Consider the following 12,896-nt stretch of genomic DNA (forward strand, 5'->3'; position numbering starts at 1 on the left):
GGTTTTTTGTAGTATCACAAGAGCCCAAATGGTGCAGATTCGCAGCGATGTGTTATAGACGTAATTGGAACGCGTACGCTGTCATGTGATCTTTGTTTACTTCCGCCTGAACCTCGTCTACACGTGTAGTGAAAGGTGAGTCCTGGTGTTTTTTTCCAAGGATCCTGGTATTTCTTCGAAGCTAGTTTCTTAGCATCTTTCTACAGTGTAAATAGAGAAAATATGTTCACAAAGACGAAACATAGCTAGCCTAGCTATCTCATTACTTCACACCAGACGTTTTAAGTTGTCTGGGGAAATCCCAGGTGTTCCTAATAACATTAATAATGGCCTTGGTCTTTTCCAGCTCTCCTGTAATTAATTATACATTTCACACTTGTACTTGTTGAATCAAACGCCACCTGAGCGCTGTCTGTCCCTTTATAAAGCGCCTTTTGAGCCTAGGCGTTATTTCTTTCCTCGGAGTTGTTTGATAGTTCTTCAGGAAGTTGCTCATTTCTGTTGTGTAACACTAGTTAGCGACATTTAGTCAAGTGGGAAATATCAGTGATACCAAGTCTTATTATAATTATTTGACCAATTATAAGTGGAAGAATATACCTAAGAGTATCCGGAAGTAGAAAACGGTACCAATCTGGATCCAAGTTGGTTAAGAAGTTGGTTACAAAGAGCGAGAATCAAAGTTTCACTGATATCCGATTACCAGTTAAATTCTAAATAGGAAATCCCCACTGTCCTGTGGTAGATAAATGCAATCTGATCTGAAAGGTAATAAAACTTCTTGATTTGCTAACAAATAATATTTTATTGCTGTTTTTCCGCCATAAAATGTACATGCACTCCAAGGTCACGTCATCATTTACACGTTGCCAGTACTGGGTTTGAACCCCCCTTTCCCCTCAGAATTGCCTTAATTCCTAAAGGTATATATTCAACCATAGCCTGGGAACCTTTCTTGGAGATTTTGGTCCATGTTGACATAAAATCACACGTTTGCTGCAGATATATCAGCCGCGCGTCAATTATTTGAATTCCCTGTTCCATCAGATCCCAAAGGCGCTCAGCTGGATTTAAACCTGGTGACTGTGGAAGCTATTTCAAATCACTGCCATGTTAAATAAACCACTTTGAACTTTGTGGTATAGTGTGTTATCCTGGAAACAGCCATCAGAACATTCACACACACTGTGATCACAAAGAAATGGACATGATCAGCAACAATAATCGGTTAGGCTGTTGCATTTAAGCAGTTCTCTGCTAGTATTAAGAGGTCCAAAGTGTGCCATAAAAATAGCTCCTACACCTTTATACCACCATCAGTAGGGCTGAACGATATATCGCATTTGCGATAATATCGCGACATGATCAAGTGCAATTTTCTAACCGCAAAGGCTGCGATTATACTCTGGACATGTCCAAATTCATGGGCTGCATCCTCCTGAGGCCGCATTTGTAGACCGATTACGTCACAGCGACGCGCCGAAGGCTGTCCAAATTACTACCATATCCCAGAATTCATAGCGCGGCCCAGCCAAACTCCAGTTTCCAGCAATGGCGGCCGCTACTAAGTTTTAAAATTACTCATACTAATCTTTCTGGGTCACAAAATAAACTTTTAACATATTTTCAGGCGAGAAAGTAGTTGTGTAAACATCAAATATCTGCTCGGTTTATCAAGATATCCCATATTTGCAAAAGTGCTTCGACGTTTTCAGAGGCGTCTGCTACCCACCAGCTCGACAGCTAGCCGGAAGCTCGAGGGTTACTGATGCGGCCGAGAACGGCACAACTCCCGGCACATCATTTTCAGATCACCGCGGAGTTTCGCTGCTCGGGTTAAACGTAATATATAAGTCACTTAGACAACCTAAAAACGTTATTGTTGGGCTTTTTTCAGTGTTTTGTTTGTTCGTGAGTAAATCGGTTTGGCTGAGATTAAAGTTATTAGATTAGATAAAATAAAACTTTATTAATCCCCCGGGTGGGTTCCTCCTTGGTTTTCACACAGCTGACTAAACGTCAAACAGAAAACTTATTAAACAGAAGTATGAGACGGTCGAGAATTTACACCAGTGTCTGGTTATATTTTAGATAGCAAGAAGCAGACGGCCGAGTTTATTAAACTCCACCGAGACAGCGGTGACGCTAATCAGAACTAAACCGTCCAATTTCACGCCTTTAAATTTTAAAGGCGTGTTTGTGTGTGTGTTTATACAATTGCTATTATGTTTGCACTTTATGTGTAATGTTACTGACTGCAGAGATCAGTAAGATGTGTGCATTTTTTATTTATTAGTTTTATTTATTTAATATTATTTTTTAAATGAATGACTGTAGTTCACAGATGTCGAAAAACTGAGTGTGGTAAAGCCACTGATTTTTTTTATGTATATTTCTGCAATCTGCACATTGTACTGACTTTCATTTTAATGTTTACACCAGGGTTCCTTGTCAGCACTTTATGCTCAGATGTTTGTAAGCTAAAAATAAACTATTGTGTATGTTCAAATATACTGTTGTGATTGAAGAAGTTAAATAAAAATGTCAGTCATCAATTCATGCATCACCTCATGTCATCATAACAGAGGTCTGTCTTCCAGGAAAGAACAGTTTAAAATTAATGTAATATAGTATTGGCCATACTATAAGATGTATTGCTTGTCTTTGTTTAATAATACAGAAGACAAAGACCTTAAAAAATAATCGCATATTGCATCGCAATCGCAATATTGGGGCAAAAAATCGCAATTAGATTATTTTCCATAATCGTTCAGCCCTAACCATCAGTCTGAACGGTTGGTACAAGGCAGAATTGATCCATGCTGTTTATGGCAAATCTTGACCCTACCATCTGAATGTCTCAGCAGAAATCAAAACACATTAGACCAGGCAACATATTTCCAGTGTTTTGTTGTCCAATTTTGGTGAGCCCAAGCACATCATAGCCTCATTATAGTTCTGCTGCTCGGTTTGAACATCAGCAGGTTGTTTTGATTGTCTCTCCATACACTGACTTGCTGATATGGTAATGGCTTATTATTATATTATATTATATTATATTATATTATATTATGTTTTATTCCGGCACAGTTGAAGCATCCACAATTTCGTTGTACGTGTACAATGACAATAAAGGACTATTCTGTTCTATTATTATGTGAATGCTGTGATGCATTCACACTATTGAGTTTTCTTTTCTTTTATTGAGTTTTCTTTCAGCACACATTAGAAGCTTTGTAGTTTTATTCACTAATTTAACATAGAAGATGAGGAACATGGCTTGTAGGCACTGACTAATAATAAAACATCATCGTTTTTAATCAGCTTTATGTTCCTCGTGTGTTTCATCCTACAGTCAGTGTGTACCAAAGGCTATGGCTGACACCACCGAGATTAATAAACCCTTCAGCCCAGAGGAGATCCGGAGGATTATGCATCATTTGCAGCAGCCCGCAGTTTTCCTGAACATGACCTGCGACTGGCCTGTTCTCCACTGGACAGCAGAGCATCTGTCAAGCTGTCTTGGTGACAGACTCATCCGATTCCGACTTGGGAGAAAAGAGAAGACACAAGGTAAGTAATTCAATGTGTTGAATGAATTTATCTGTAATTACTCACCTGGATTAAACATTCACCATGAAATTTATGTGACCAAAAAGATAAATTCAGTTCCCACAAGCACTCCTATCAGGCTTAAGCTGTTTTATTAGATATTGCATATTTATTAAGCTATAATAAAAACATTTTTTTAAAGGAAAACTCAGCTGTTGCTGCATTTAGCTGTTACTAATCTGGGGCTGTGTCGTTTTTTTCCTTTCTAATGATTTCAGATGCTGTAACTAAAATTCCGTTTTTGAACACAAAATGAAAGAAGACAAAATAAAAATACAAGACCTGTTAAAATACAAGATAGTGATCATCTATTTCTATTGAGCAATAACTGATCACAATAAACTGAGGTTTGTTTTAGTTCCTAGTATTGTGTGAGCTTATGGAAACTTGTATAGCATCTCAAACAATTTCCAATGAATGAAAATTTATATATTGACATAATCTAATGAAGGTTAGCCGGCTGTTTAACGATGTGATTTATAATGTCTCGCAGATGAAAAACACACTGAGGGTCTTTGTTTTTGAGCATCTGCTGTATTTTGCCCTCAGTGTGGCTCTGAAACGGCTCCCGTAATGATTCTTTCTCTGATAAATGACAGAGAGTATGCCCTCTGATAAAAGCTGGCTAATTAGATTTCTAAATCATCTTTTTTTTAATAGCTGCAACAGCTTACAGGTTGGGCATTTCTCATCATGCATTCTAAATGTCATCACTCAACCACAGACACACCTCGTTTATGAAAAAAAGAAAAGAAATAATAAATCATTACAACTTTGAAGTGGGTTAAAAAAATCATGTCTGAAAAGTGCTGTGGTTCTGGTAAATGAAACAGTTCTCTTAACACACAGTCTTGTGAAAACAAGTTTAATTAAGACTCATGCAGTCCTGTGAAAAACTAAGTCCACTCCAAATTTAGTAGCTTGTATAACCACATTCAGCAGCAACGACCTAAAGTAATTGTTTTCTGTATGATTGTTATTGTGGAGCAGTTTTATCCCACTCTTCTTTACATTTGACATTTGTTTATGCACAGCTCTCTTAAGGTCCCACCGCAGCATTTCAGTTGAGTTGAGGTCTGGACTTTGGACTATTACAGTATCTTGTTTTGTTTTTCAGCCTGGGATCATTGTCCTGCTGGATATATCAGCAGAGAAGAGGCTTTCTTCTAGAAAATCTTCCCAACAATCCATATTTGTTCCACGTGTTTCTAATTGTACTGAACTTTAACATTTAGCATGCTGACTGAGGAGTGTCTGGGATGTGACTCTTGGTTTTTTTTGTTTTTTTTTTACCCATCAGGCGTAAAAGGCTGATTGGGTATTGAGTGGGTGGTGGTGACATGCAACTTTGTAAACACAATAACTCGAGACTGAGGGGACGTAGGATTTTCAAATTGATACCATAAATCCACCCACTAAAAATCTCTGACAACTTTGAATCTTGGTGGTCGAGTTTCTTTTTTTTCCTTTTTTTTTTTCTGTATTTTTTTTTAATCTTTTGTTTGCGATAACCCGAGGAAACGTCACCTGGGATTTAAAAATTGATACAATAGGTGCAGGAGGATTACTGAGAGCTTGGGGATACTGCTGACAGCTGTCAGTATTTGTGCAGTTTCTCTGAGTGTTGCAGTCTTACCTTGTGGGAAATTTGTCAGGACATTCACTCCTGGGAAGATTGCGGCATTGCGTTAACACACACCTGAGTGTTCCAGACCAGCAGCCTGTCAAAAATCCTACTTTATGGAGGTGATTACACTCGATAATCATCAGATAAGCTGCTGTTCTGTGGCTACATATCTACTTAAACCAAAGTTGGTCACTGGTAGTTTAGATCAGCTGAACCGTTTCACTAAAACTGTACAAAACCTTTAACTAATTATTGTCTTGTCTGTGTTTATTATTTTCTCAGCTCCGGCTCCTCTTTTTGAGACCCAGTGTTCCTACGTGGAGGCCAGTGTAGCTCAGTTTCTCAGCTGGACTCAGGGTCAGTCTGGAACAGACGTGGAGCCTTTTTCTGAATACTCCTGCTCAGAGTATTGGGCTTATGCTGACTACAAATATATTGCCATGCTGTTTCAAGATCAGCCTTTCATGTTTGAGGTAACCATCCTGCTGCATGCATGTTGACATGTAACATAAGTTAAACAGTCCAGCTGAAATCTGGCATCAGTGTTTGCACAAGTTTACAAGTTTACTGCTAATCTTAATGATATCTGAGATATTTAATTGCCATTGAAACTAAAGGGCAGCGACAAAGACTTTTGGTCAGGTTATTTTATCAGGTTAAATATCCAAGAAAGCGAGATAAAAGCGAATTAAACTTAACTAAAATTTGAGGATTTAGTGCTTGAACACATATCGCAGGGATCCATTTTTCACTATATTGATTGCACTCCAAAAAATTCCTTATTTTAAGTGTTGGAGTTTTTTAGTTAAATCATTTTTTCTAAGCATGTAGGCTGCTCAAATATTGAAAACACAACATTTGACCCCATGTATCTGGCTACCAGAACATTAAGAGAACCAGGAGTTGCTCCCAGGAAGTCACAGCATAATTTTTTTATTAGTCTGACTCAGAGCTTGCTTTCTAATATATCCCAATGGTGGTGGATGGGCTGTGTGTTCAGACAAGCCACTTAGTGTGAAGTGGGCATGTAGGGACACACTACACACATTCACAAAAAGTTTTCTTCCTTAGGACACACCTTCGGTCCATTCCTTCCATTCCTTCTCAAACAGTACAGACACACTGACCAAATGTTATGTGTTGAACAAGAGAAGCACATGTCGAAGATTGTTTGACATCATATACAGTCTAAGCATTATGCGTTTTATTTACAATAATAATAAAGGTTTAATTTAAAATGTTTCATACTATAAGCTTCTTATGCCTTTTGTAAGAAACTGAAATTAACAAGCGATTCAAATAAGCGAGTCAAAATAACTTTTTCATTCTATTCTTATATTGTTTTGACATTTTCAATTAAAATGTCAAGCTTTTGTGATGGCAGCTTTATACTAGCTGTTCTCATCATCTGGCCGGTAAAGACATAAAAGTGCCATCCTTTCTTGAGCCACTGCCGCAAATTTATTTCATTTTTATCTCTGTGATAAATTTTTATTGGGCATCCACCTCCAATTATTACCTCCTGACATTCATGCCTTTGAGACAGACAGACATGGGCTTTTTGCAGGATAAATGGTGCTGGCAAAAAGGCTGCCTGAAGGCTCGATTGACCAGACTGTCAAAGCTTACAGCTGCCTGCATGTGTGGTAATGACTTCATTATTCAGGATGCCGGTGTGATTGCTACACCTTTGTGTCCTGACGGCACATGATTGACAGACTAGTTTTCCTTGAAAGATGACAAATGCTGTTGCTTGGTTTCTCTACTCGGGGACCTCCGTTGGTCACTTGTAATAGGCCCTGTCATTGTAGCTGATGAGGCTGGGTTACATCTGTGAGCCTATAGAAGAGTGGTGACAGTTCTCGTTTCCATGTCACGTTATTAAAGAAGGCACCAAAACCATAATCTGAAAATCGTAAACAGTCGTTTATGCACACGGCATTTTGGATTGATACATGGCATTCGAATGTGTGTGTGTGTGTGTGTGTTGCAGCATGTAAAATGGTCCGAGTTTGGCTTTGAGGGCCGTAATGGGAGAGAGAGCACCTTATGGATCGGCACAGAGGGAGCCAACACGCCATGCCACCTGGACTCTTACGGCTGTAACCTTGTACTGCAGGTGCAAGGACGGTAAGATGAATCGCTACCTGTGTTGATGCTTCATGTGCTCCTCAGTAACCAGACGATAAGATAAATGCAAACATACGTACGACATGAGACTGGAAAAACAAAATTGGGTTATATGAAGTGGTTTAAATGGTACTTGAATGCTTTTCTTTTGATGCCGTGATAGCCTGAAGTGCCTTGTTATCAGCTAACAGGATCAAGCTGCGTTCATAAACCCCATGATCGTTATGTGCACAGAGACCTGCTCATTACTGCTAAGTAAAGCAGGCATCAACAGCACTAAATGGCTGAGTGGTCCCAGGAATTGTTTATTGACAGGAATTGGCAGAGGTGAACAAATCTTTCAGTCAGAGTGGCCGTGCCTCCAACGTCCCATACAGACAAAAAAAACAAGCGTTTTGGTTTTTCAGCTGCTAGGTTACATATTTACATAACTGTGGTTATGTACATACATATTTGTGTTCCAGTGCTTACAACTCTCAAGATTTATATATTCTAATAATAATTCTTCAATTTTAATAACACAAATTACACGTATGCAGTGAAACTTGATCGAGTTCTCCGCAAAGAGTGCAGTTTTTTAGTCTAATTGATGAAAGTCCCCTTTTTTTGTGTTTAAAAATCCTACATTTAAAAATGTGGATCTATTTTCTAATGGGCCTGTCTGAAATGAAACTCCTGTCTGTCATTGTTTCATTGTCTCTTACGTTTGACAGCGTTGCTTCAACTTGCATCCAAGGGTTTGATTATGTTGCAAAACAGAACAGGTTGGGTAAAACTAGGGTGTAAGTATGAGTAACTGTGAGTCATGCAAATAGTTTGGTATTCTGTACTGTGATGCTAGCCCAAAAAGTGTTGCAATGCGAGATAGACACACTGTCTGGGTCTATAGTCGAGTTTAACACCAGTCAAACATTTATTTTATCGACACATTTCTCGTTACAAAGAGACGAGCACGTTCATTTTCTAATTGGGTGACAGAAAACGTTTGCAGTGAGAAGCACTCACTGTCAGGTGTGAAATAAAAAGTGACACTGTCCTGTCATACCTGTGCACTTAATGGGGAGAAGCTGCAGCTGAGCGGTGAGAAGTTTCAGGATTTCATAAAACCACGTCTGTGTTTCACCCCTCTGGTGGTTGTGGAAGTTTTCTGCCTGTTAAGCACTTAGGTCTTCTGCAACACTGGAGGTGCAGAGTACTATAAATGCTGACACGGAGTGCGAGTTGTCCTCTGCCCTCTGAAAAAGAGTTGATTTGTCACACAGTTTGCTAGAGAGGGTGGGAATGAAGACAGAGGGTGAGACGCTTTATGGGGTTCTGTGAGTCACGAAATATAAGGGAGCAGGTCTTCCTTATCTCGCTGCACTGTTCTTCCAGAGAGCAACGGTTATATCTCACCACTTGTAATTGGGTCTTGAGTTCTTTTATTTGGTATTGATCTCTAATGGAATGAAATCCAGCTCGAGCGGTCCTTTGACACCGCTGATCTTTCAAAAATAAAATAGTGTTGATTGATTTCATGACATTTGTGTGAATGGTGGGTCATAGTACCGGAAAACAATCATGGGAGTGGAGTACTTTAAAAAAACGAATGTAGTTTAATGTTCATGTTAGAGAAAATAGAGTTGTTTCACAGCGATGGATTTGTAGCTGGTCGTGTCGGCTTTTGTTGTCTCCCAGAATAAGACGGGTTTTAAAGCTTTCTTTAATTAACAGATATTGGATGTCTGGATCTTTACAATATTGTTTTATATCGTTTTATTTTTTTATTATTGTTCACTGTAGCGCAAAGTAAACGATATGAAGTATTTCTTCCTCTTTTAATGATTAGCATTTTTTGTGCTAAATTTACAGTATATCAATGTTAATATCTGTTAGCACTTTTTAATATTGATGATTTTTTATCAGTGTTTTATTTGCAAGCTCGATTTACAGCTTAAAAGGTCATCGATTAACACCGCATGAGTCACCAGACAAAAGAGTTAATTTCTAGCATTAATCTTTTAATCTAAAGTCATATTTAGCTTTTCTGTTGATGTGTCCTATATGCAGGAAGCGCTGGCACCTCTTTCCCCCGGAGGATACAGCTAAGCTTTACCCAACTAGAATCCCCTACGAAGAGTCAAGTGTCTTCAGCCAGGTGGCTGTTCTTCATCCTGACCTGAGGAGATTCCCTGCTTTCCACGGTGCCAGTGAACACATCGTCACTCTACAGCCAGGACAGGTCAGGAATTCTGATGACATCATGTCTACAGAGATCTCAGACCAATATTTTTCTATATTTTCTTTTTTTGTAAAGTAATCAATAAAGTAAATGAGCAATAATCATCAGTGTTAGCCCTGAGAGAACATTCCAGATGCTTATAAACAAAATTCATAAAGTACTGTTTAGCCCTAGTCTCTATAATTTATACCTGACGGTGAGCTGACACCTCTTTGTTTGGATTAAATCAGTTGCATTTTCTTCAGACTATAGAAAAACCACAGTGATTTAGTAAAGCCTGAAGTTATGCAATGCTGTGGCTTTACATTTATATGATGAAGTGCTCGTGACACAGAAGCAGTAACCATAAAATATAACTTTATTGGTCCTTAAGCAGTGAACATGTGAAAGTAGACTGAACAGTGAGATTTATTTGTCTTGGTGTCCTTCATAAAAACTTGAAGCAAGGCGACAGTCGTGACTTGTGTCCCAATTAAAGTCAGGCATCTACAGTTACACTGGATCACCTTCAACACACTGTTGTTCCTATAGTGATGAAAGCGAAGCTTAAGCAGCGCTATCGCTCTTGATCTAACTGGGTCAAGTCCAGGCCTGATAAATCAGTCAGGTTTATGTCATGTGCTCAGCCAAAGATACGACCGAGGTTTTGTGGAATCCAAATTTGGTTTTCATGATGGTAATTTTAACACTTGTCCTCCTTTGATCATAAATAATTGTGAAGGTGCTCCCGCATGAAGGTCATCCTTTTTCACCTTGTTTCAGAAAAAGAAACGGTCACTATGGACACAGAGCAATAATCCAGTTGTCTGCTTTCACTATCTGTTTGTTCTGGAGCTCACACAGCTTATTAAATACCCTCCTATTCGCAACAAAAAAACAATCTCCAGGTGAGATGGAATCACAACCAACAGTCCGTTAGTTGTGATTTGATTTATAGGTCAGGGTCAGAGCTCACCCTTGTGTTTTATTGTTTAATAGTGAAATAAATTGCAACCGTGCGGCACGGTGGCGTGGTGGATAACACTGTTGCTTCGTGGCAAGAAAGTCCTGAGGTCAACTCCACCACGTTTCTGTGTGCAGTTTGCATGTTCTCCCCATGTTTGCGTGGTCTTGGTACTCCGGCTTCCTCCCACAGTCCAAAGACAGTTTTAATCGATTCTAAATTGCCCACTGTGTTAGCCCTGCGATGGACGGACGACCTGTCCAGGGTGTACCCCGCCTCTCACCCTATGACAGCTGGGATACTTTAATAACCTTGACCTCTTCCAGTCAGTGTTGCAACAAGCTTTGGCCTGACCTTTTATATACAGCTGACAGCTCTGAGTTTATGCTTCAAAGAAAACCTAGAAATGCTTCAACTGTTGAGACAGAATGAATACTTTGAGTATCTACCACAGTCTCCTCAAAGATGGCCCCACCTCTGCAAATCAGATTAAAAGACGGCTCATTTCTCTTCTCCTGTCAGGCAGCAGGCCACAGACGAATCAAGACTGCTGTGGAGGCCGGGGAATCAATAAGCATTCTTTCTTTTCCTTTAACACACCCGTTGTATGAATGAATGAACGATTAACAGCAGAGGGGGGAAGGTTTATGCTGCCATCTAGCGGATATGTGCAGTCGTGTATTTCCTAGTATTTAGGAAGATGAAAGAAAAAGAGTGGGATCTGTCATTGACCTTGCCATTACTGATAAGTTTGTGAAGACTTTATCTTCTTTGCACAGGTGCTCTATGTCCCCAGGCACTGGTGGCATTATGTAGAGTCAGTGGATCCTATCACCGTCAGTGTCAACTCCTGGATTGAGCTGGTAAGCAGCATCATGTCTCTTCCATCCTGAGCTCACCAAAAACGCCCCAAAATGACACAATATCATATATATTCCAAACATTTCAGAGTAGATGGCAAGTTATTATCCCGAACATGTTGATTCATGTTGTATTAAGTCCTCTGAGATTAAGGCTCCTCTCATTCTTGAGTAATGAACAGGACCAGCAGTAAAGTGTTTCCTGTCATTATGATGAGTGTATGTATATGAAGGGGCATGAAAAAAGGCTCCCTGGTGCAAGACAAATGTTTATTCGGAGGTTTGCCCCACTCTAGTTGTTTTCTGCCAAGGTCACAGACACCACAAACTATTTCTTCTTATCATTGATGGTAACCATCTTGATCATGTGTGTTCTTTCTCGGCTCTCTGCTTCTACACAGGAAGTGGATGACGTCGCCAGAGTTGGTGAGGCTGTGACTAAGACGGTTGTCTGCGCCATTAAAAGTGCTCGAAGCGATGACAACACTGACAGCTGGCTCAACCCCACTGAGGTAACGAGTAATTACTCTTTGATATTAATTACTGTGTCAGTTTAAAAGCCGTCTTCTTACACCTACTTCTTGCTTGAGTCTGTCAGGATCATATTCTGATCTAGTGCAAAGAAATGCAGGTTTTTGTTGCTTTTTCACAAAATGAAACGCTTCACTGCTTCATTCTCTGTTCTTTGTTGCTGTGTAGGGAATTATTTAGAGAGCGATACTGTGTGTCAAAGGGCAAAATAGGAATCCAAATTTGGGTGCGCCTCAGTGGGTCCCTTTTATCCGCGATGATTTTATAGCTGTTGACCTTCAATTGAACTACAGGCAGATGATGATAAAACCTGAGCCTTTGTCTTCCACAGTGAGATGTTCTCTTATCTCTCTTTAGCTTTGGGGGGTGGGGGGTTTGCTGACCTGCTTTGTTTCCAATTGCCCCCTTAGAAGGAAGGGTCACTGCAAATCAATATAGAATCACTCTCAGTAATGATCTTCATCCTGTGATAAAATGCTATCATTCTGAGGGCACTAGTTTCTTCCAGGATGACACTGCATGCAGTTACAGGGAACAAAAGCCGGATTAATAGTTGAATATGAAATTTGATTAGAATTAAATGATAACCAGGCTGATTCAACACATCTCAACCTAGTTGAAAGCCAATGAGATTGTTTGGAATAGCACCCTCCATCAAATAACCAGATGACAGAATATCTACCTTACAGCCTTCGAGTAGAGTCTCACATACTTGCCTTGAAGTTCTTATTAAGGCATTTCATGGCTTTATTTAATTTTCCACTCATCCATATATGTGTCCATCTTCTTCCGCTTATCCGGGGCCGGGTCGCGGGGGCAGCAGCCTAAGTAGAGAAGCCCAGACCTCGCTCTCCACAACCACCTCCTCCAGCTTGTCCGGGGGAGCACCAAGGCGTTCCCAGACCACCCAAGAGATATAATTTCTCCAGTGTGTCCTGGGTCTGCCCCGGGGCCTTCTCCCGGTGGGACATG

General features: G+C 39.9%; 1 protein-coding gene across 1 annotated transcript in view; it reads left to right on the forward strand.

Moving 5' to 3' along the window:
* The first annotated feature begins 76 nt into the window (after positions 1–76).
* The window catches only part of hspbap1 (hspb associated protein 1), a 17,843-nt gene continuing 5,023 nt past the window's right edge, over positions 77–12,896 (forward strand). The window contains exons 1-7 of the mRNA XM_005746215.1: positions 77–135; positions 3,356–3,573; positions 5,522–5,712; positions 7,233–7,369; positions 9,419–9,590; positions 11,313–11,396; positions 11,795–11,905. Of these exons, the coding sequence (XP_005746272.1) occupies positions 3,375–3,573; positions 5,522–5,712; positions 7,233–7,369; positions 9,419–9,590; positions 11,313–11,396; positions 11,795–11,905 (894 nt within the window). The 5' untranslated portion in view covers positions 77–135; positions 3,356–3,374. The remainder of the gene's footprint in view (positions 136–3,355; positions 3,574–5,521; positions 5,713–7,232; positions 7,370–9,418; positions 9,591–11,312; positions 11,397–11,794; positions 11,906–12,896) is intronic.

The sequence above is a fragment of the Pundamilia nyererei genome, unplaced genomic scaffold (genome assembly GCF_000239375.1).
Source record: "Pundamilia nyererei isolate P.nyererei 1_Seehausen unplaced genomic scaffold, PunNye1.0 scaffold00175, whole genome shotgun sequence".
In the NCBI taxonomy this organism is placed as follows: Eukaryota; Metazoa; Chordata; class Actinopteri; order Cichliformes; family Cichlidae; genus Pundamilia; species Pundamilia nyererei.